Source organism: Passer domesticus, chromosome 7, assembly GCF_036417665.1.
Source record: "Passer domesticus isolate bPasDom1 chromosome 7, bPasDom1.hap1, whole genome shotgun sequence".
Taxonomy (NCBI): domain Eukaryota; kingdom Metazoa; phylum Chordata; class Aves; order Passeriformes; family Passeridae; genus Passer; species Passer domesticus.
Genome location: NC_087480.1, coordinates 32,002,885 through 32,026,534, shown reverse-complemented (window position 1 = coordinate 32,026,534; position 23,650 = coordinate 32,002,885). Strand labels below are relative to the sequence as shown.

At 40.4% G+C, this 23,650-nt stretch overlaps 1 protein-coding gene and 2 long non-coding RNA genes across 4 annotated transcripts in view; 2 read left to right on the top strand and 1 right to left on the bottom strand.

Annotated features, from left to right (window-relative positions):
* Window positions 1-23,650, bottom strand: part of LOC135304723 (uncharacterized) — a 119,037-nt gene that overhangs the window by 77,528 nt on the left and 17,859 nt on the right. The window lies entirely within an intron of this gene.
* On the top strand, window positions 1,885-15,590 carry RGS13 (regulator of G protein signaling 13). The gene is given in 6 exon segments (XM_064426377.1): window positions 1,885-1,991; window positions 9,066-9,104; window positions 9,469-9,537; window positions 12,023-12,084; window positions 13,268-13,434; window positions 15,420-15,590. Coding segments are annotated over 6 exon segments (615 nt in total).
* Window positions 19,406-21,928, top strand: LOC135304193 (uncharacterized). Its single transcript, XR_010365621.1, has 3 exons — window positions 19,406-19,510; window positions 20,914-21,092; window positions 21,773-21,928. It is a non-coding gene; the product is annotated as an uncharacterized LOC135304193 (long non-coding RNA).

Sequence of the window (23,650 nt, the reverse complement as noted above, 5' to 3'; positions counted from 1 at the left end):
CAGAGATATTCCAGCCCACTTGAGCACCTCTGACAACATGACCACATTTCACCAAGCAAGTAACAGCAGAAATTCAGGCCTGGCTCTGGGATGCTGGAAGCCTGGGATTATGTGTCTGTTGCTGTAGCAGGCCTGTCCAAAGTGGTTGTTTTAACAAGGTCTGAGGGATGTGGATGACTCAGAACACACAGATCAAAGGACTCAGAGATTTCTGTCACCCTTGGCTCATGTGCAAGGTGGGTGCACTCATCTCCCTCCACTCATGCTCAGGAACAGCCCCAACATCACACATTGGTTTCACAGCTGTGGGTTGGGCCTTTTTCTTAAACTAGATTTCACTTCCCCTCTTTGGAAAAGATATACCATGAGAGAATGGAAATTCACTGTTCTGTTCACTGTCTCTAAAAGAAACAGTTGAATCAGGCTGGCCATCAGCTGCACAGCAGCACAGGAAAACAGGATGAAGTACATGGAAAGCTTTAAGATTTGACTGTAGTGACTCAGACTTTTCTTTAAGTGTTCTACCTTACTCCTGAGAAAACATTTTCATTGTTTGTTAATGTTCCAGTGGAAAAATCAATCACTGTGCCATCTTCAGGTACATTTTTGAAGTGAATTAACTTCTCTCTGTTTCAGTTTTCTTTATGGAAGGACTCAAGAGTCCAGCAGACCCTGAATGTGTAGTTAGCAGACTAGCTTTGAACTCTCCAATTTGGAAGACTGAATTAACCAAAACAGATATTTTTAATATTATCCTAAATAAAAATATGGTATAGCATAGTATAAATCTCTCCCACACATTGAACATGCCACTCAGGGAAACACTGCATTATTATGAACAGTGAAACACGAAGGAAATTAATGCTGAGATCACGATGAACAGTTCAAATTCACCACCATAGACTCCTCAGTGCCACTCCTCCCAGCCCACACCTAAGCAACAGGCTTTTCACATGTCACCTTCTTTATGGTTGTGAAAAGAAAAAATAGATAGTAGAACATGACAAAATTAGATGCTCTCATCTTCCTTTCATAGACATGAGTTGGTCTTATCAGAGTGTGTAATGTCTACAGATGAGGCTTTTTGAAATGAAATCTTCAGTCATTAAACAGAGGCAGAAAAACAAGTTATTGCTTAATATTCATTGGATGATTAAAAATTGTCTTGGATGCTCAGAAATAAAGTCAGAGGGGACTTAAGTTTATCCCCTGGCTTTGCTTGGGTAGATAAAGCCTCAAATGTTTTAGTCATTAAAAGGAGATTTAAACAAATCAAGAACCAATGTGCCTATTTTTAAAAGAAACTCATTCCCCCTCATTTCTCAAAACACCCCCAGAAATTACCCTCTCGAAAGACCCTAAAGATGATCAACATTTACATTCTGCTGAGCACTTCTCCTTCAGTTTCTTCAAGCACAACACAGCCTAAGCACCACACTGCTTTAAAGCACTCCTATAAACTACTTCAGTGACCTGCCCTGTGAAAGTGACATGGTCCCTTTCACTAATGGACTTAAAAATATCTTGAGTACAGCATAAAATGCAGAAATGTAAACCTTTCAGGACCATTCTAGTCTTGTGTTCAGAGAGAAAAAGAAACAGAGCAGATTAGCAATGCTTCTCTTCAAAATCTGTGGCACAGCCAAAATACTGAAGTGTCCGCAACAGCTGCCTACAAACTCTTCATCAGTGGAGTCGCAACAGGTTTGGGGATTTTGTCAAGTCACTGTGGCCAGAAGGTTTCTGCTATTAGAAGGCTAACTTCAAAAATGAAACAAGATAAACACTCTCTGCATAACACTAATAACTCAGTAACCCACAATTTCCATACTACCTATGGAAAAAGTCTGTAATGTATTTACTGTGGTAAATGGTTTGTCAATCATGAAGGTCAAGAAGGCCGCTTTAGATAAAGAGAAGAGACCCAATATTGAACAGAGTTTGACCAGCCATGAGTTTGGCAACATGCTCGTCACTTATGCCAGTCTAAAGTAAAGCGTGAACACACTCTGAGTGTTCAAACAAAGCCCAAAGTCCAGCCAGAAACTCTCCAGGCACTGGAGCAAACATCTGGAGGAAAGGGGAGCCCTGGACTAACATAGTCAAACATTCTGACTTGGCCCACACTATAATCAATAATTTGACACTGAACTATGACAAGATGAAGAACTGGCATCTTCCAAAGAAGGAAACACCTGCAGGGGGTGTAAGAAGCCCTGTTCACTGCTGAGCTTTGGTGGAAGTGTGTCTCACAGCACACAGTGCTTTGTATCCAAACCACAGCACACCTCTGATAAGCCTGACTGAAGGGGTAGGGTGAAAGTTCCTGTAAAAACTAGTCCATCTTGTGGCATGATTTCCTTTCCTACAGAGATGGCTGCAGACCATCAGGCTAACACAATGACACAACAGTTTTTAGGAATAAAAAAAGAAACAGAAAGATCACAGAGTACAACTGAGGTCAGGTTTCCAGAAGGGCTATCTAGACTCCAGTCTGCTCTCACTCAGCAGGACAATGGTTAACAGAGTTTACAGAAATGGGTCACAATGTAAGATTTTTCCAGCCTTACTGATAAAACCTAAAGCCATGAATATAGAAATTATTAAAATTCCTCAGGCAGTGACTATTAGCAGGCAATGCCAACTTCAACCCAGAAACAAAAATCACTTCATCATCCCTATATCTGCAGACAACATATTGGTTGTTTTGACCTACTGTAAAGACTGAAGCTGTGAACAGTGTTCCCTGCATCCTTGTGAGCAAAGGATGCTTTGTTGCACACATAGCCTAACTTTTTATCAGGTTATTTTCAAATATATAGCAAGAAAGCATTTTCTCAATTTTGATACTTCTCCATTTCCCTTATTTTCTTTCTGGAAAAGTACATCCAGCTAAACCACTGAATAAACCAAGCAATAATTGGTTCCTGTGTAGCACATCCTTCATGATCCTAGGGCTGTTCTGTGCCCTACACCTGGCAGCACAAGGAATCCAAAGGGAAAAGGCCCCATCAGAAGTTACCTGCAGGTCTCAGAATCTCACCAGGAGTCGTTCAAGCTAGAAGGGACCATTTGTAAAGGTGTCACTGCAGTGTCCTCACCCAGAGCTTGCACCCACACTCACCCTCCCCAGGGGGAGGCTGATGGGCACGGTGGTTCAAACCTTCTCCTTCATGACATCTAGTGGAATTTGCATGCAATAGGAGGAAGGGTGGGATTTAGGTTAAATCATGTAGTTTTACAGTGCAGCAGCACACCTGGCTAAAAACTAAACCACCCACTCTTGTGGGCTGCAAATATTCTGGAAAGGGAAGTAGATGGGTTACTTTCTGGTATCAAGCTATAAGAGATCATAGTGGAAAGAGCTGACACAGAGAAGTATATTGTTAAATCATTTTTGCAACCCATTAAGCTTCAAATTTTTCTTTAGAGCATGGTCAAGGATACAACAAAATATGAAATTTGCAACAAATCCTGCACCTGAATACCCCCCTTTGTATAAGGCACCAGAGGTTTGCAGAAGTATTTTCTTCAGTTTAATAGTAAAAACAAGCTTAGGAAGAAAACCCCAGGATGAGTTTATTTCAATTTTAAGCAGTATTACAGCACTTTTTAATGCCTGCAATACAGAAAATGTTTGAACACAAAGTCATTGGTTACTGATTCTAAGTCACTGCACAATTTAACTTCACAAAGATATGATCTTGTATGTGATCCCCTGAACATCAGCTGATAGAAAAAACCCCCAAAATAGATCATTATTGTTCATTTTAAAATAAGATTTTAGATGACCTTTCCTTTAATGCAAATAAAGTTTAGAGTAAAAAATAAGATATAATTAGGCTCTTGAAAAACAATGTGCATAAGCCCATGTAAGGATTTTTCAAATATATGTATATCAAATACTGAAGTACTGGTACAAATAATGACAGACTATTAATGTAATTGGGATTTTCATTCTGTAACTTTTTCCAGAGTAAGGAGTTCTACAAATGAGATTCTTTATAGACATATTTTAACATGTCAAGTTCTGGCCCCCAGATGCTTTAGTGTATAATTGCCTGTCTATGAAGCATTAGAAGTATGAGGAGGCACGGAACGAACTTGAAACATCTCAGTGTCGTGATTATTTGAACAATCAACTCAAGTTAATTTGCTCGTGCCCATTCCCATTAGAGAAATGGAACAAAATACCCCAAAATCCTGTGTAAAGCTGCAACAAATATAGAATGAGATTTAATGAAATAGCAATCAATAGGAAAGAGATCACAGTGATATTTGCCCTTCCTTAAGCACAGGCCAAGGTCTCGTGTGATGCTGCCCTGTCAACAAGTTCTGCTGGAGGTGAGCACACCACACACATTTCCTCCCCAGGAGAGCCAGTGCTGTGGGATAAGGGATGCACATCTCATACACAAAGCCTGTATACCAGTAGGGTGAGCTGCAATAAAATAAATGAGTGTACTGCATTGTTGGAGACTCAAACCTCAGTTTAAGTTCCAATCCTACACAGTTCATGCTCTGCCTGGGAGGCTCTGTAAGAGGAAAAAAAGATGAGCTAGAGCAGAGAGAGAAGATTGAAAGATACCACAGCACAGAGCTGGGCTGTCAGAGGGAGCACGGACATGACCAACCTTCCCCTCCCAACAGGGTCACTCTGTGCCTTGTAGGCAACGGCAAATTCCCAGAGATCCCAAGTCACAACCACCCCAGGAAGGACAGAAAGCCCTCCAGAAAGATCCCCTGCTGTGACTAACTTGCAGCAAGCAACTGAGCCAGTGCTTACTCTCAAAGCCCTAGCATCACTGTAAATCCTGTCAGTTACATCAGTCTTCCACTGACAAACAGCAACTTCAGTGCTACTGCACTGCACGGCTCCTTTCAAACACTTGGCTAGAGAAGAACGAGCAAAACATAGATGTGTCCCAACTGAAAAATAAGCCATAACCTGGGCAACAGCTGTAAGAAAAATTATAGAGGACCTCATACAAGTTTATAAAGTTTTAACATTCCTCAGATGCCATGTAGTAGCAGGTTGGGCAGATAGGAGCATACAAAAGCCTGACACTGATGGGTCCAAGCAGAAAAAGGTTATCCCAGAGCACTCCAGAGTGCTGTCATAATGCTGTCTGTAAGAACAAAGTTGGTTTCAGTGCAAGGGTACTCGTGCTCTTTGTCTCATTCCAACATGGACTGCACATTTCATAAAAAGAACCTTGATAAAGGAATGGAAAACATCAGTCACAGGACTCGGACAATATATGCAAGATTTCCATGAAGTAAAGTACAGCTTCATGTCACTACTGATCAGTAGAGGTGTCAAGATAATCTCAGTGTAAACAGGCTCTATCAGTGGAGCATTGGAGCCCAAAGGAGCTTTTTCTGATGGAAACCACAGCCAATGTTTGCCTGTGATATGTACAAAAGAGGAGTCAGGCACTATTATGAGCAGCACAGACATGGACAGGGGATACTAAGACCACCCACACTAAGAGAAAATAACTAAACAAAAAAGCAGGTCAAGAAATTTGGAAAGCTACCCTGGCAAATGCAACTACTAAATGAAGCTTTTTAATCAAAGGAAACAATCCAAAAGAAGTTTTTGTAAATATGAGATTTGTACCTTGAAATATTATCAGGAAAATGTAGCATAGGTGGGGGAACACCCATTTTTTCTATTGGCATGTAAAGTTCTCAGCATTGCAAAGGCATTAACGTTAGAAATGTTTCTGATATACACCCACCTTTAGCCCTATATAAGTGAATATACTGTGTAATAGTCAGTGCAAAATGATCTGAATAACTGGTGAGGCTGCACCTCAAGTGCTGTGTCCAGTTCTGGCCCCTCAGTTTGGAAAGGATGTTGAGAGGCTGGAGCACCTCCAGAGGAGACAATGAGGCTAGTGAGAGACTTGGAACACAAGTCCTATGAGGAATGACTGAGGGAGCTGGGGGTGTTCAGCCTGGACAAAAGAGACTCAGAGATGACCTCATCACTCTCTGCAGCTTCCTGAAAGGTGCCTGTGCTCAGGTGGGGTTGGTCTCTTTCTCCAGGCAGTGCTGACAGAACCAGAGGACACAGCCTCAAGCGGCACCAAGGGAAATATAGGTTGGATATTAAGAAAAAGTTTTTCACTAAAAGAGTTATAAAGTTCTGGAATGACTGCCCAGGGAGGTGGTGGAGTCACCATTCCTGGATGTGTTTAAAAAAAGCCTGGATGTGGCACTGGGTGCCAGGGTTTAGTTGAAGTGTTAGGGCATGGATTGGATTCTATGATCTTGAAAATCTCTTCCAACCCAGTGATTCTGTGAATTCTGTGTGAACACTACATGGGCAATCAGAACTTTTACATAGCAGTATCTCTCTGATGCAAGTTATGTTGTGCCCTAAAAGCTATGGCATTTGGTAGTTTACAGATTCATTGGCACAGAATAAGGGTACTCAGAAATTAAAATGTATACTGTAATTTGAAAGGTAAAGAAATATTTTTTTTGATGTATCAAGTCAGTTTTCCTGATATTTCTCCAATATAAAATACAAAAACAGTGAAACAGTCACTTCCAGATCAGCACTGCTTATATGTTTTACAGACATGAATAACTCCAGCACTTAGATTAATTTATCACTAGTCAGGCAATTCCTTCTGCAGAAGAGTCGTAGCCATGTGGCTTTTTGTTTGACTATCAGTCCTGCAGGAAACACACAGCTCCTATACATTAAAGAGCTTGTTACCTTGTTGCAATAATATCTTAGAACAAACAAAGCGAAAAAATACTATGGCTCATAAATATTTGGTGAGAAGAGTTCCACAATCCAAGTCGAGTTATGTGAGCACTGCAAAGCTGCAAGCAGTAATTAAGATGCCACGTACCATTTACAACAAGTGACAGGGCACTAATAGGATATGGTGACAGGTAACAGGCTGCTCTTGCGGGAGTTTGATGATCCAAAATTAGCACCCTGCTAGTGCAGCTAGGGCACGCTGTAGCTTTTGTACTGCGCCTGTCTTGTTCTAGGGTTAAGACCATTGTCAGCAAAAACACACAGTGTCAGACTAATGAAACATAGACTATGCCTCAGTGGAAAAACGTTCCAAACCAACACTGGTAAAGATAAAATCAGCATGCTCTGTTACTTGGTGTATTAGGAAATGAGTCTGACTTAAAAAGAAGAACCACAAAGCTCTGGACGTGCATGCTTGGAAAATGTGTGTTCTCAACAAGTTTAAAGCTTCTAACTCACATTAAAATGGCTCCTCAGAACAGTAACATTTCCTTATGTCATGGCAGGGGGGCTCTAAGCCCCCACTCCAGTGATGGGGACAACAGGGGCACAACAGATCCCCTTGGCAGGCCTTGCAGAATTCCAGCTGTCAGCGAAGGTTCGGCACAGATGAACAAAAAGCAGCAGCACAGCTCTTAAGGCAGGAGCTGTGGTGACTTTAATACATGGCACACGCCCCAACTCCAAGATCCCAAGACCCTAAATTGTGCTCAGGCACTAGCTTATAAACAGGGGCAGTCTTGGGGGAGGATACAATTTTTAACCAATAGGGAGAACTGGGGGTGAAACACGAGGCGGGGAAATACAATCTGTAAGCCAATAGAGGACCTTAAGGGAGGGAAAAGGCTTAAGTAAACCAATGGGGTTTCAAAGGATACCAAACTGTCAGGGAAGGTTCTGGAAGAAAGGGAAGGGTTGGGAAAGGATTGACATCTGAGGAGGGGAGGAGCAAGGGAGGTTTTCGGGGAAAAAGGTAGGAACAGGAGGGATTGACAACTTGGCAGGGAGTGGCCAGGCAACAAACAGGAACTGACAGTTAACCGAGCTGAGTAACAATGAGGGAATGCGTCTAAATTTAGCGACATAAGATACAAAATGGGGAACCTGTGCCACTCCAAGAGCAGGGAAAAACACAGAGGGATTTCAAAACCACAAATTAAGCAGTAAAATATGTCAAATAAAGAAAATAAAAACACACCACAACATCCTTACACAAAAGTCACTTCATGCAGCTGTCACCTGAAGAAAAAATTAGTAATTGGCACTTTGAATTCAGATGGAAGTAGCTGAACTAGATTACTTATTATTGCTTCATCTAATATTTCTTGAGAATCTCTGAATACTAAGAAACCTACATTAATTTCTCCAGGTTTCAAAAAAGCCACAACGGCTGCATTTCATTTACATTTCAGTGGATAGAAGATGAATGATTGCAACATGAAAACACCCAAAATAGAGGGCATTGGGCAATATAGCCTAAAATAAGGTGGTAGATAATGACCATATACCAGAATTTAATGCATAATTTCATTTTAAATATGGAATATTGTGTAGTTTTAAACAGCTGCTTTTCGGCAGAGAGTGAGATGAGTAAATTCTAGTGGAACAATTCAAAAATCATGGAGACCTAACAGAGAACAGAGTTGAGAGAATTCTGAAGCGGGCAGCAGCCACTGGCAGTGCTACAGGGCTGCAGAGAATATGAGCAGGAGTTGCAGTGTGGCAGCTGGGCAAAGTTATGTTGTTTCAATACCCTGCAGGTACTGGGCGAGACCCTTGTTTTATATAAAATTGAATATAGACCCATGGGAAATAAGGAAAACAACACTAATGGCAAAGGAAGCATTTCACAGCTTCAGAAAGCTGGGAGATAGAACCTTGTCCTGTGTTTTGCTGTGTGCTTCATTTGGAAGGAAAAAATTGGTCATAGGTATAATATGTGCCAGTCAACCCCAAATCTGAAAGAAACTTCAAGTTTAAATAAATAAGGTTATTTTGATTTCAGGCAGGCCTACACAAACTTACAGTCCAACGTAAACTCAGCATTTGGCATTGCTTGAAAGCCGAAGGAGAAGCACTAAACATATCCCATGTCACAAGAGATTTTTTTATTTTGTCTTTTTTAGACAAACATTTACAACTGCCTCATCCTAATAAACTACTCCCTCTCTTATGGATATCATATCTATATAAAGGCAATTTTTATATGACTTTTATCGACTTTGAGATACCTGCTGGACAAATATAAATGTTAATCTCAGACACTTAACAACTTATTCAGCATCGTCCAGTTTACATTGAGCTCTGATCTTTGATCCTGGTCACCCTGAGCATTCAGGGAAAAAAAGTACTTCCATTTTTATTCTGCTTTGGGTCAGGGTCAACCTTCAATCTCCTTTCATAACTGGAGAAGCAAAGAGGGAAAATTATTAACATTTCTATTCTTCCCTGAGAGACATCCACTGGACTGCCTGGTAATTTGCCTTTTTTTTTTTTAAGTTCTCATATCTTACAATTTTTTTTTATTCAAATGTTTTAGAAATGACTCATAGATAAAGATCAGATGTACAAAATAAGAATACTGTTAGAATTGACTGCACTGCTATACGTATAAATTGTAAGTTTTTAAAGAAAGCTGCAGCTCAGCACAACAGATTCAAAACTCTTGTATTTTCCATGTTTAGGAGAATGAGTTCAAATACTTGCTGGCTTTGCAAGATATTCAGACCAGAAGAAAATGTGATCAGTTCTAAGTAAGTAAGGATAAGATTCTTATGTTCTGCAGTCCATGCAGCTGAGTAGGAGAAAAAAAACCCTCAAAATTCACAGTGGAGGTTTTCATTGTAAGCTTAAGCCCCTTCCTCAACAGCACACAGATGTATGATGGCATATCCCACCAGGAGCTCCCTTAATGTTACACGGGTATAGGCCCAAACTCACCTCTGGATTAAGTCCAGATTTGGACCTGGGAGGAATTAAAAACCCAAATATTTTGGGTCCATCTTTTAAAAGAATTCAGGCTGTTGGCAAAGGCTGAATATTCATGCGGTGCATAAGAAACATGGCCAAGTGGCTCCTGCAAGTCCTCGGGTGCCACCAGGCTCCGTGGGGGCCAAGCACTGACAGGAATTTGGGGAACATGTCCCATTGGGGCGGTGAAGTGCTTCCATCCAAAATGTTTTCTGCTGGTATCAGATCAGACACAGAACTGATTTATTGAGACACATCCCTCATGGCAATAGTAAGGAGCACATGACGACCCCTGAAGTCAGGAGCAGAAATCCAGACAGTGTTTCCAACTACAGGATGAGGATTTCTGCACCATGGTGGTGAGGGGAGACACTCACGGTGGAGGGTGTATGATAAGTGAGAAATAGCTTCCACAGGACACTACAATTTAAATTTTTGAGTCCCAGCTATAAAGCCTTAGTTATTTTTGGAGAAGGTTTTTTTTTTTCAGTGTAATATATTTGTTTCAGCAAACTCAATCATGTTGTAAATCAGTGTAGCAAGACATTTACTATCAGAACAACAGCTACTAAAGGGGCATTAATTCAGATCATCATAACCTATTCCCTTACTGCTCTTCATATTTTCCTGCTTGTTAAAAGAAAGTAAAAAGGTTAAAAGGTTTTCCTCTGTGTCAGCTGCCCCTTCAGCCAGGGTTTTTCTGCTTCACAGATTAATGCTAAAGACAAATAATCAGAAATAGAAATAAGATGGCTCTCCTGATGATGTTCAGTGAGACAGACAAGATTGTCACTCATTCTATACATGTGCTGTTGCTGACAGGTGAAAAATTATGTGTCACGTGGAAAATTATCTCCATCAGGAAGAGCAAATATGACTCAGAAGTAGTTTGTAAGGAGAACAAAAAATCATTCAAAGAACTAGAGATTCTCACTCCCCATGACCACATGCTTCATGAGTTTTTACAGAGAGAAGGCTAATAGCTCACAGGAAGGAAAAAAATAGCTTTTAGTGGCAAGAGTTACTAGAGAGTTACTGACACCACAGTTCAATAGTGGTAGCATTTCTGTTACTCTATATTTCTTTGACCAGACTGATCACAAGACTGAGAAAATAATTGCCTAGTCATGTGCTTGTTCAGAGAAAGAGGGAATTGTATCAAGTTATAAATAAATTATAAATCATTACCAATTAAAAAAGCTACAGAGCAGGTAATGGCTGTTCTGCAGCAGAAATCTATAAAGCATCATGCAACACTCATATCAAAGCAAATTTTGATTTAAATTTTAAAAAGCCCTGTGATACTAAACAGTTGTTGACAAAATTATGCCTGCTATGAAAAGCAAATACTCAGTGAGAGGGGATCATGCTCCAAATTTGGCTGATGCATAATGGAAGCACCCACTGAAATACATCCCCTTGTCCTTTCTTTTACTAACATAAGCATAAGCATCTCTTCCACGTTACCACCCTTGGTGTCCTAAAACTGCAGTGCTTGAAAATATGTTGGTGTAAATGGAGCTACGTCCACTTAAATGGAGATACTGCCCTCCAACATTTGTTTTTCTTTAAATTGTTTAGTCTCTCACCTCACTACTTCCATGCTCTTTCCCAGAATCAGGCATGAAACTCCCACAAGCTTATGAACTTACTGTTTAAGAATAGCAAACACGAAAGTAAAATCTGACTTTAGCCATTTCCGAGGGCTGTGCAGATTAGTAATAATGTGTCACACTGCATTGTAAACAACTGATGAGAGGTGGAAGTCTCTTCCAGCTAAGATTGTATTAACCTTTCATTATTTACCTTATTCTTGGAGCTTATATTCAGCTCTCAGGTGATAAGTCAACTTTGATGTTAATGGCCTTGAAATATTACAGTAAGATCTTGTGCCCCAAAGACTTTGCCACTAAATACAAACATCAATATTTTCTGAATTCTATGATGATTCCTGTCTCCAAAGAAGTTGCTGTCTAGAAAGGAAGTACTTTTCTTGTGTTTCTCCTAAGCACAGTTTAAATAAGTGAATGCCATTTCTAGGGGAATTACGTGGAGCACCTTGAAATGGAACTGTACTTGTTACAACAAGAAAAATATTTGTCTCAGCATAATAAGCACAAGATCTGGAAGATGCAAGAAAGCTTTTTAAAATGTAAGATTCATAAAGCTCATATTTAAATTAGGGAACAGATTTTCAACAAGGTAATCAGGTTTTTTATACTTTGAGCCACAGCTAATCCTACAATGATGACCTCTTTTTTTCTAAAGGGTGTCTCTGGAGGAAGTGCTATAGTGGTCCCATTTTTTTGAAAATCTGGTAACAAGCAAATGTAAGTAATTGTGTGTTTGTTTCCCAGATGGATTGCTGAGAAAAGTTCCAACAAAGCAAAATCAGAAACTCATGCTCCACAATATATGCTGCCTTATACACAGCTAATGAAAAGCAACTTTGTGACATGCCTAGCACACATCACTCTGGAAATAAACGTAGCATGCTGCAAATGCTTTCCCAAAATTGCCATTTCTGCAATCATGGGTAATTTCTTTACAGACGCCTCATGAAGGCATGATGTCTGCCACATCCCCACTTAAGAGTACACCATAGAGCCATATAATGGCATATCTATTCAGGGGAATCCCATGGAAGGCAGCTCCAATATTCAGGGATGGGAAGAACTGTAGATGCAGCAGGAATTCTGAACTTTCCCACTCCATCCCCCTCTGCTTCATATAGGGCTCAGAGCTCTCCCAAATTTCTCATCTGGGCATCAGTCCAGAACATCACTGCTAAATTACATCTTTTAAAATAGAGATGAAAAAGTCACAGCACAAACCTCTAAAAATTACTCCTGAGGACTGGCATTATTTTCAAACTACAGAAAAATTACAAAGAACAAGAAGACTAACAGCATTTGTAACAGAAGATTTTGCCATTAAAATCTTAAGCAACCTAGTATGTTACAGCACAAGGAGAAACTCCTCAACAGAAAGCTGTTCAAAGAGACAAAATGACAGCAGAAGCAGCAGGCACACGTGATCACCACCTCTGCCAGATGGCAGGCTGTGCTCAACATCTTCAGAAATTTGAAAGGCCAGAATGCTGCAACAGCAACAAAGTTTGCTTTAAATAAAACACTTCAAGCTTCCAGCAGTAGTCAGAATGATGCCCTTCTTAAAATGCCTCCTTCACTGCACTTAAAAACACTACTCATTAAATTTTAATTAATTTAAAAGCTTTATGACACCCAAAATGGAAATGTGGACTCACATAAAAAGCCAGATACTCTAAACTCGGTGGATTTGCAGCTCTTCAGGGAACATAGGCAAAGCTTTGCCTACCTTAGATTTACCGTGGGATTAGATTTACTGGGGAGCCCTGGATGTGCAGGAAAATGCAAGTTTGAAGTGTAGGGCTGAAACACTACTTTATAAGTGTCCCTATTACCTCCAAAGCACTCTAAAGGTAATGCATGTACACAGGCAATATAAATTTGGCTTCTGAAATATTTACAGATGGGCCTATAATCTATAAGACCTACTTGCAGACAGAACACAGTGATGAAAACATCGAATTCTGGCTTGCCTGTGAATCTTATAAGAAGACAAAATCAGAGAGGAAAAGGATTTCCATGGCCAGAAAGCTCTTTGTAAGTTACATCCAACCCCAGGCTCCCAACGAGGTGACTACAAGCTCCTGTTTTATAGAAATGCCTGAAGTGCCACACAGCAGACCAACAGCAAATGCCTAGCTCCTCTTGCACCAAAGGGAGTGAAAACTTCTATCCATCCTCCCCGCAAAATCTTTTCCACACAGAATTTTAATATTTGAATCCACATCTCATCTGTAGGCAAATCTTTCAACTACATCCACCAAAACCACAAGCAAATGCACAACTCAGTTAAGAACCAAATTCATGGATCTGTTCTCTTCTTTTTTTTCTTTTTAAAATCAGATCCAGACGCCATAGATATCTCTTCACTATATTTTGGATTATCCCACTGCTGATATATATATATATCAGTCTGCTCTTTGCAAGAGTAAATATAACTGAGCAAAGTAAAACCTCTATCCAGTGCTGTCCCCTTTGCAAAATGGGTGAAAAGAAAGATTCCAAGACACATTGCTTTCTTTTTTCTTTTTTTTTTTTCCCTCAGGAAAACAGCAAATGTGTATAAATGTGTATGTAAAGTATCTGGGTTTTTCCCCCTGACAAATAGCTATAGAACGAAGTCATTCCTGCTCAGCCAAACATGCTCTATGACCTTTAAACACTCCTGCTTATTACTCTCCTTGCAAAACTCAGCCAACACTGGCTTTTACTGCCACTGCCTCTGCCTCTGGCAGGTTGACATAACTAAAGAATCATGCTACATTATTTTCTGGTTTATATGTAACAATGAAGTTATTATAGAGTCTCAAAATGCAGCCTCCCTGCTGGCACTGGAGGAGAAGCCAAATCAGCTGGATTTCCAAACGTTGGCTGAGAGCAATTGCTGGTTTAAATGACTAAACCACTCTCCCTCTAGTCCAAATCTTGAGCAAATGTTAAAGTTCCCTCTGTTGGTTTTAAATGCCAATTGGAAAAACAATGCATTCTTGTCCTTTTTTCTCAGGATTTTTTTTTTTTTTTTTTTTTTTTTTACTATGTGCAGCTATAGGGAACTCAGCAACACATTTTGCACTTAGGGAAATGTCAGTATTGCCAACCACAAATTCATTAATCAAACGTAAGGGCTTAAATCAGGACAGTTATAAATAAGCTGTGCAATTTTTTCTAAAGTAGTATGTATTTGAATCTTTCTATCGCCCATCTGGTTTCTAGAGCTTCAGCACAGCCCAATTTCCCATTTTCTTGATATATGCTATTAACACAAGAAGTATGCACCACTCTAGAAAACGAGATGCTCATGAGGATATGAAACACAGTTTATATTCAAATTACAGCAGCATTTAAAAAGGGGCCACTCAAATGACTCCTCTGGAGGAGGAAGATCTCAACCTCTGAAAGGCATCAGCACCAACCAAATCTTTAGATGTCTCCTCTCCACACTAACAGACAAGGTCAAGCTGAACACAACCAATGGAACTCATCATAAGCTGATGGATTTTCAGAGTTCCTTTTATCTGGTGTTTTTGCTGACCACCAGACCTTTCTGCTGTTACACACCTGCAGAGCTTCAGTTTGTCTGCTACAAATCATGACTTGCAGCAGGAAAACTCCAAGAACTAAAACCTTTCCTAAACAAAGTTGATATATAGGCTCGATTTTTTCTCAGGCCATAACTCTTTTAGTATTTTTTTTCCACTGGTACTGTGCACCTCCAGGCACTTGGACTCATCAGGTTTTTCTGGAACCTAATTGTAGCTCTAGGAACAACTCTTAGCAGAGGAAAGCAGGGTTGGATACCAGCGATTTTCAGCTACTCCTTCCACTGCAGCCATTCCATCCAAACCATGTTGACAGGACAATTCCTGCCTGAATTGTCCCTGTTTTCTTCTTCCTAGAAGTAGTGAGCAAACCAAACTCATCCTGCTAAACTCCCTCACATTTGGAGCCTTGCCATGTTCTGCATACAGGCCCAGCCACACAGCCTTCACTGCTGCTCTCAGCCTCTACTAATCACAGTTGTCAAAACTGAACTGGCTTTCCTATTCTTGTTTCAGATGAACATTGACAGTCCTGCAAGGAAATCAATTATGAGGAATATTCAAGAGTCAACACAGTCCTGCTTTGATGCAACACAGAGAATACTCTACAGGCACATGGAAAGAGATTCCCACCCATGATTTCTTGAATCACAGTTCTACCAAGAGCTCAAACAGTCTTCAAACTAATGGGAAATTGAAGAGAATGGTTGAAAATGTAAAAAGGTTTCTTCTGGCACACAAGATTTAAAGAAGACAGGAGAAATCAGGCAGCAGAGGAATATTATTATTAAACTGTTCTGTTGATGTTAGAATTCACAAGGCATTATCTTCCCCCTCCCCAGGGAAGACTCCTTGTTTTGTTTTCCTCGCCCCTCAATAAAACCCTAAAAGCTAGGGTTTAAGGAAAACTAAAAATATTTTTTAAAAGCATTTTGCTGTTGGGAAATAAATGTTTATTTGACTATGCATTACAGGAGAAAAAAACATCTGCATTGCTGCATTTGCTGTTGTTTTAGTCTTACAGTCTTTCAAAGTAAAAAGCTGTTGGTCTAAACTATGGAGTATAGTATTCATGTGTATTAATTGGTGTAGGGTCAAGTTTATGCTGATTATCATGTAAAACGTGCTATGAAGGCACTTGATCTACAGTATACTAAAATATTATCAACGTCTTCTGGGTTTTTCTTCAGAGATAAAATGCATTGGTATTTTGCCTTGTTTTTCTGGGTATGGACACACAAACACATTACTTTCCCTTCAGACTCTCTGACAATTAGATACAAGCAAGCCTGCAGCACAGACAGGTCTCTCTCATCCATAAACTGTCAAAGACAACTTGTTGATTTGTTAATCAATTATTACAGTACCCTGGTTTACATCAATAACCAATCTGATAATCTCAAACCTCATTAAAATTGGACTCTAAGCAGCACAAGCTACTCCTGCAGAGAGGTACGGTGATTTATTGATGACAGAGAAGTATGCTGATCAATAAATATCAAATGTACAATATGATGTCTGGCTTTGTGGGAAGTTATATTGGTAAATTGTAATTATATGTGAGCCCTAATGACAACGTGACAATGACAATGTGTGATGGAAGTGGACATGTTTAACTTATCAGTTATCTAAGGCCTCAAAAATTCTTTTCATCCATCATTTTTTATTGAATTCTCAAGCTAGAATTCATGTATATGTCCATAGCGGAATACAAAGCAGGTCTGAGCATAACCTCCACCAGAACAGAAAGCTTTAAAAGAATTCAGTGTTGTAAGAAAAGGGAGTGCTACTATAACAGATAATCCTTTCCTTTTGCAGTGACCCTATATAAAGGAATTATCATACAAATATGTGATTATACAGCTCATAAAACCACTCAGCAAGAAAAGACTCCCCAGGAAATCCAGCTAGGGATAGCATAGCTTTTGCTGCTGTTAATTCCTGTTGGATGTACGGAGTATTGGACTTCAGTTTGATTAGGCCTGCAAGATGCCACAGCAAAGAAAAAGTATTATAGGATCTCTTAAAAAAAGCAATTTCTTCATGGAAGAAAATAGGTTACAAAAGCCAGCCTGACAAAACCCCAGCAAAATGCACACAATAAATAAACCAAGGATCACATTAAGGAAAGTCTTCCCATTTCTGTTTGACTTAGAAATTGAGAAGACCTTGATATGTGTGTCTAAGTGGAAGAGCCTTGTGGTGACCAAGAATAACAACTCTACATAGCCAAACAGGTTCAGCACACACAGCCTTCCAAAGGAGTCACTCAAAGGGCTGCTCAGGTCCTAGGCTGATAGAGAGACCCTTCCTTCCTGCAGAAAGGAGATTATCCAGAAGGAGGAAAAAACTTACCCATGGAAAATACGGAGGGAAATCACAGAGGGACACACCAACGTTTTTGTGGCATGAAATGTTTAGTGGGCATTTTACAGATCATGAGTCTACCAACCCTTATTCTTGATGGGCTTATTAATTTTATATTTCCTTCTAGAAATAAATAAAATGTTGGGGTTTGGGGCTTGGTTTCCTTTCACCCATGTCTATCCCACACTCCCCAGTTGGAAAAAAAAGAGGGTCCTTTTCCCAAAATAGATTTGTTATTAACTGCTAGAGATCTTTCTCTCGCTTGACTTTTCTTTTGGGTTACCAGATGCAGGGCAATAACACAGTATTTCTTCAGGTCATATGATTTATAAAACAGTAACTAATGGCAGCTGCAATAACAAATCACTGCTTTTGTCATTTTCATTAACAGCACTTGAATGAGCTCAGGTATACTTTTCCACTGGTAGACAAACCTAAAAGGCATTTGTTCACATTAATCATTCAAAGGTACTGTTAAAAAAGATAAAAAAAACTTGGCAATAGCTGAACTGGCAGAATTCTCTTTCTTCCCTCATATATTTAAGAATTAAAAAAAAATAAAAAATCAAAGGGCTGATTCTTTAAATATTAAATTTGGCAAAATTAAAATGCAGCTTAATAAAACCACTGTAGCAATTAAATGTATTCAACCCTGGAAACTGTTGACCTATGAAGGCTCTCTTAACAAAATCATAAAAACCAACCCATACTGGACAGATGATCTAGGGCTTTTCTGGGTTTTGTTTTCAATAGAGCTGACAGTTTCCTTTGTAAATATGGGCTATGTTGGCTGCTTTCTTAATAACAGCTGTGAAATTTATACACTATCATTATACTGTTATTTCCATAAATTTTATATCAACTTTTTGTGTATAGATGATTAAGTGTAGAATTAAAAATGCAGATTGTAGACCAGGTCTATAAAACAAAGTAAAAATCTGCTTATAATTAGAGTCACCTAAAATAAAACTTTAGAAATAACCTAGCCTATTTTTTTTTTGTACAGATGGGTAGTAAATGATAACATAAAATGTCTCTCCACTGTGCATTCCAATGATTTCAGAGAATAAGTTGTTGAGAGGCTTTTCTCTCAAGTTCTCCTCATTATTTTTGTACTTCCATACTAACTCTAGATATCCCATCTTTCAACTCCCAAGAAATGAATGTTAGGCAGTCTCACTCTAAGTGCAGCAATGAGCCATTACACAGAACTTGGTACAGTAGAAAAGCAATCTAAACAAATTGTGAACAGAGACGTTTATCACCAATTACAGGCCAGATGAGGATATTTGGGAACTTACATCTTCACAGGAAAGGGAAATGACTGCAGCATTTCCAAGTATTACCAAATGTACTGTACTGTTGCAATCACAGGGCCCTTCAGAAACCAATGTTTGATCTAATGTTCACTAAACAGAGCAATGGAAGAAGTCCTTCAAAAAGAACATTCTGTTGCATTTGCTGATTAGCTGGAACCCATGGCTAGCTGGTTTTGGGAAAAAAAAACCTGCATCCTGGTGCAGGTTTACCTAGAGTCTCCTACAATGCAGCCTTACAGAGGTGGTCATCTCTGTAGAATTAACCATTTAATTTATGTCAGTAGTTTTAAGAAGCTGTGCTATTAAAATCTTAAATCTCAAATTTTAAAAAGGCTTTAGAAAATATAAGCTTAAAAAATTCAAATTCAAAATAGCAGACCCAAATCAGGGTCTGATTAGAATACACAAAATATTCTAACTTTTTTTAATCAAAAAGGAAAAAAAGAAATGGGTGAAACAAAGAAAGTTAAAAATATGCAAGAGGAGCAAACTATGTATTGAGGAAGCAAATCATACAGTCCAGCATTCTTTGAGATACTACACATCATATGTACACAGATTCTAAGAACTGTGAACTCTCATTACACCCAAAATGAGCTCTCTGCCACTGGCAGCCAAATTATGCAATGGGTTCTTCAGAAAGAAATGCAAATTATTAAGAGTACAATCATGTAATATTCTGGATCCCAGGCAGTGCCTTTCTGTTGACTTTCATATGCCTGTATGTCCTTCTGAGAGCTGTGACGTGGAATGGGATGCTGTGAAGCGTTCTGCAGCTGCTCAGCGTTACAAGCACACATTCCGCCCTGGCTGAGCTGCACTAACCCTTCATAGTGTCTGAGCCCCTTGGGATGTGTGGGGCTTCTCCTGGGACCAGGACATCTGCCACAGGTCACAGGACATCCTGTCCATGCCCTGCTGGTAAGTGGATGCCACAAGGGATCCTAGAGCATCTCCGCAGGACCAGAGGCCTGTGCTTACACAACTGAATCAAGCCTGCTTCTTAAATCTATCAGCTGAAGGTTTCACATTTGCCAGCCTTTACCTACCACTGGCATCTTACAACAGCCTTTCAATGAATGGTTCATCTATAAAGTTCTTTTTCTCTCCAGAACTGTCATGACAATTATCTCAACATTCCTGTACCTCAGATTTTGCTCAACTCAAAATATGACACAACTATGCAGGGATTAGGACCACTCCTCACTGCAAGGACATGCACCTCACAAAATTGGGAAATGGGGTAGGTCCACACTGTGGACATCACACAAATAGGGCGTTTCAACCATGACAAACCTCCACCAATGTGCTACAGCCATCCTTCCCAACTACAGCTCACCACAGCCATGTCCTCTGTCTGGGTTTCTGCATTAGGTGCACAGATCTGAGGATAAGGGGGAAATCCTGAGGCTTTACACGAGGCCAGGAACAAGGCTGCAGTTCCTCTTCCAGAACCCCACCCCCTGTAACTCGCAGGACCCCACAGATCCATAGCCTGTACTTCTCAATGGGAATCAACACAGGAGCCAAACCCTAAAAGAGGGTACCAAAGGCTTGATGTGAGCATTGCCTTCCTGCCCAGCTGCCAAGAGCAGCAGCTCTGCCGCAGCGGTGACATCGTGCTCTGCCAGGCTGGTGCCAGGCCTGAGGTACAACACCAAACCCCGGCTGGAGATTGCACTTCTGATTGCTGACACTCCTGGTGTTTGTCAAGTGCAAACGGCCTCTGCTAGCTCCTGAAGGAACGGGGCGTTCAGCTCCTCACGTAATTAGTTTGCTACCCCTGTCCTGTGTCCTGGCTTGCCTGTCTCTCGAGTCTCATGGTGCTACGTCAAAACTTCCCTAGAACATCCATCACACAGCACCAGCCATGGCAAACAGTTTTTCCTCCCACACTCCTCACGTGCAAATGTTGATTCCAGTAATCACCTCAGAAACAAACAGGTGAGTAAACAAGAACGAGATTTCCACCCCACCCCACCCCCCCACCCGCCAAAGAAATTTTATACATACTCAATGAAAAAACTTCTTAGGGATATTATAAGTAAAAATAAAAATTGACCCAATTGTAATAAAAATAAAACAAAAAAAATTATTCATGACCGTATTACAGTCCTGACAGCCACCAATAAAAAATGATAGCGCAGAACCCAGGATATAGGCTCAGTAGATGCAGATCCAGCCTCTATCGCACCGAACCCCCCTTCGTCCACACTTGCTGCTTTGCAGGGACAGTTCTTATACTTTTTCTTGCCCGCGGCATAGTCCTTTTGTCTCCTTTCAAAGTTCATCATATTCATGTTGGTTTCTTTCTTCACTCAAAGCTGCACAAAACCTCGTCTGAGAAGATACAAATGTTCCTCCTCCGATTCCCAGAATCCTGTGTTCAGGTGGAAGGTGTGATGGCCCTGGTTATCTCAGATGTGTATCCCCATGGGCCATCATCACTGGGCATCCTCGGATAGATGCCACCATGAACGACCATCTCCTGTGCAGCTCCTGTGTGAGTTTTCCTTCGTGTGTTAATGCCGTGTTCCACCCTTGTCAGCCAGCCGAGGTGTCACTCTAGGATTAAACCCTGGTCCCCCCTTTAATAGCATGTTTGATACATATATCTAAAATCCATTGGCACAAATTTCTATCGTGTCCCTGTCAGGGAGAAAATACTTAACCTGTGAAACATTGCCCATATTTTCTTCACTCGTAATTGTGTCTGTTGCTGAAATGATCTTTTTAATAATGAAAGAGGATTTTATAAGTAATACATGGAATCTCATTTCAGTTCACATACCAGTGCAGACATTACTGGTTTATTCCTTATTACCTTCTTCACACTCTCACTGTTTTTCAATTTAGCTGTACCTTTGCAACAGTTTCTGCTGGCAGGCACCCTGCTCTTGTTTCCTAGAACATATTTTCTTTATATATTTATCTCAGTATATCTGCAAATTCTTTCCCTTTCTGTCTTCTATATTTTTACATCCTTTTTTAAAGCATATTTAACAGTCACATATTTCAGGATTTTAAAGGCTTTGATGTTTGTTTTAAATAACTCAAGATTTATATTGTGCACATGGCATTGGTTCAGATGAACATCTATCACAGCTCTTTTGGATGAACTCATACTCTCTCAGGAGTAACCTGATGCTACTCTAAAGATCTCTCTCCATTCTATCCCTACAGATCCTTCCAACATCACCACATTCTCCTCATAATCAGGCTGGGTAATGTGTCCCAAAGCACCACTAAAACAGTGCACAGCAAAGCCCTCATTTCCACAGCTCCTCCAACCAAATTACAGTGGGGCAACTCTGGTGAAACTTCTGTTGCTGCTACTTCAGTATGGCAATTACTTCCCTTCAGCAGAATAAAATTGCTCAGAGGATGATAAACCTGTATTGTCTTTGCAATTGCAGTACACTTAAATGTCAGTTTGCTGACATTTAAACCAGGTATTTTACATTGAGAAGTATGGAAGAGTGGGAGAATGTTGTAGTTCATTTTGGGGGGTGGGAGGGGGCACCCCAGGGAGTCCCCGGAGGGTCCCCTAGGCTGTGAGTGCACTGGCAGCAGCCAGCAGGCAAAGAGACTCCACACGGCTTCTGAGGGTGTTGATTAGATGGGAGTTTATTGGGGGTTCCATCCCCAGGAACAGCATGGTTACTGAGGGGGAGAGGAAGAGCCTAGGGGAGGGACAAGAGGGGAGAAAAAAGGGCTAAGAGAGGAGAAGGGCTAAGAGGGCAACTGGTCTCGCTCGCACGGTTTGAGAGGGAGAATGAAAATGGGTGCCGAATCAGACTTGTGCCAATGGGATTACAGATAATGATGGCTCAGGGCAGGACCACAGGCCTGGGATATACAATACATTTTGGAGGGGTGAGACAGAGCATACCATTTAAATAAAATGCAATACTACAGGAGAAATCTATCTGTAGTGTCAATTACAGAAGTGGAAAGTTGCAAAAAAAGTTTCCAAGATAATTATGCTCTGTCTAGCCCCGCTTCTCTAAGAAACTTGCAAAGTACAGCATTGCAAAATTTTCAGGGAGTTTTTTAGGAGATCAAACAGTGAAGATGAATTCTAGCAAAGACTTTATCTGTTTCAATAGGTAAATGTTTAACAGATTATGCTCATAACTTTGCCTTTAGCAGCTTAGCCTGGAATTACTGATTATTGTGCAGTGGTGCATGAAGCTCATTGTCTAAATGATCCAGATAGTAGTTCTTTCACAGATCTTGAAAGAATTCTTCCAATTTTCCTACCTGCACTAGGTCTGCCAGCCATTTTGGCTATAAAAAGAGCTTTTCTACCCAGCATCCAGTGGTTTGCAAGTGAAGCTAGCCAGCTGGAGCTCACCCACACTTGTAGGAAGGTATTAATCTACTCCACCTGCACTTTGTATAAGTAGAAGAAAGATAATTTCCAGTGCCAAGAGCTACCTGACCCCACTAGCACAAGTTTACAACCATTGCTGAGCAGCTGCTTTGATTAAAGTACTCAGGATTCTGAGGCTCTCAGGCTTTAGCAGTGATGTAACTTGAAAGGATTTCTGGACAGAGAGGACCTGACTGTCATGTATTTACATTATGTTAATTCTGGTAGTCCTCATGTAAAGCCTCAGGGCATTAGTACATGCTTCTTAAAAAAAACCAAAAAACAACAACAACAACAAAAAAAAAACCCAAAAAAAAACCCCCACAAAAACAAAAAAACCCAAACAAACAAACAGACAAACAAAAAAAAAAAACCCACAAACCACCCAAAAACACGTAGAAGAGTTGAAAGAGGTAAGAAGCAATGAGACACAGGGGCATTTCAGGTTTCTTAGGGGAACATTGCCTCAGATAAACAGGAGAAAGGAGTCAGGGTGAGGGCCAGCTCACCCCAACCTGACCTTCTCCCCTCCGCCTTCCTTTTTGGCCAGGGCCACACCTTTAGACACCCCAAGGCACAATAAACACTTGAGCCCCTCCAGATATCCCAGGAGATTCAGGACACCTGGATGAGTTGCCATCAGCACTCACAAGGCAGTGGAAATGGAAAAGCTACCCCAGCAGTCT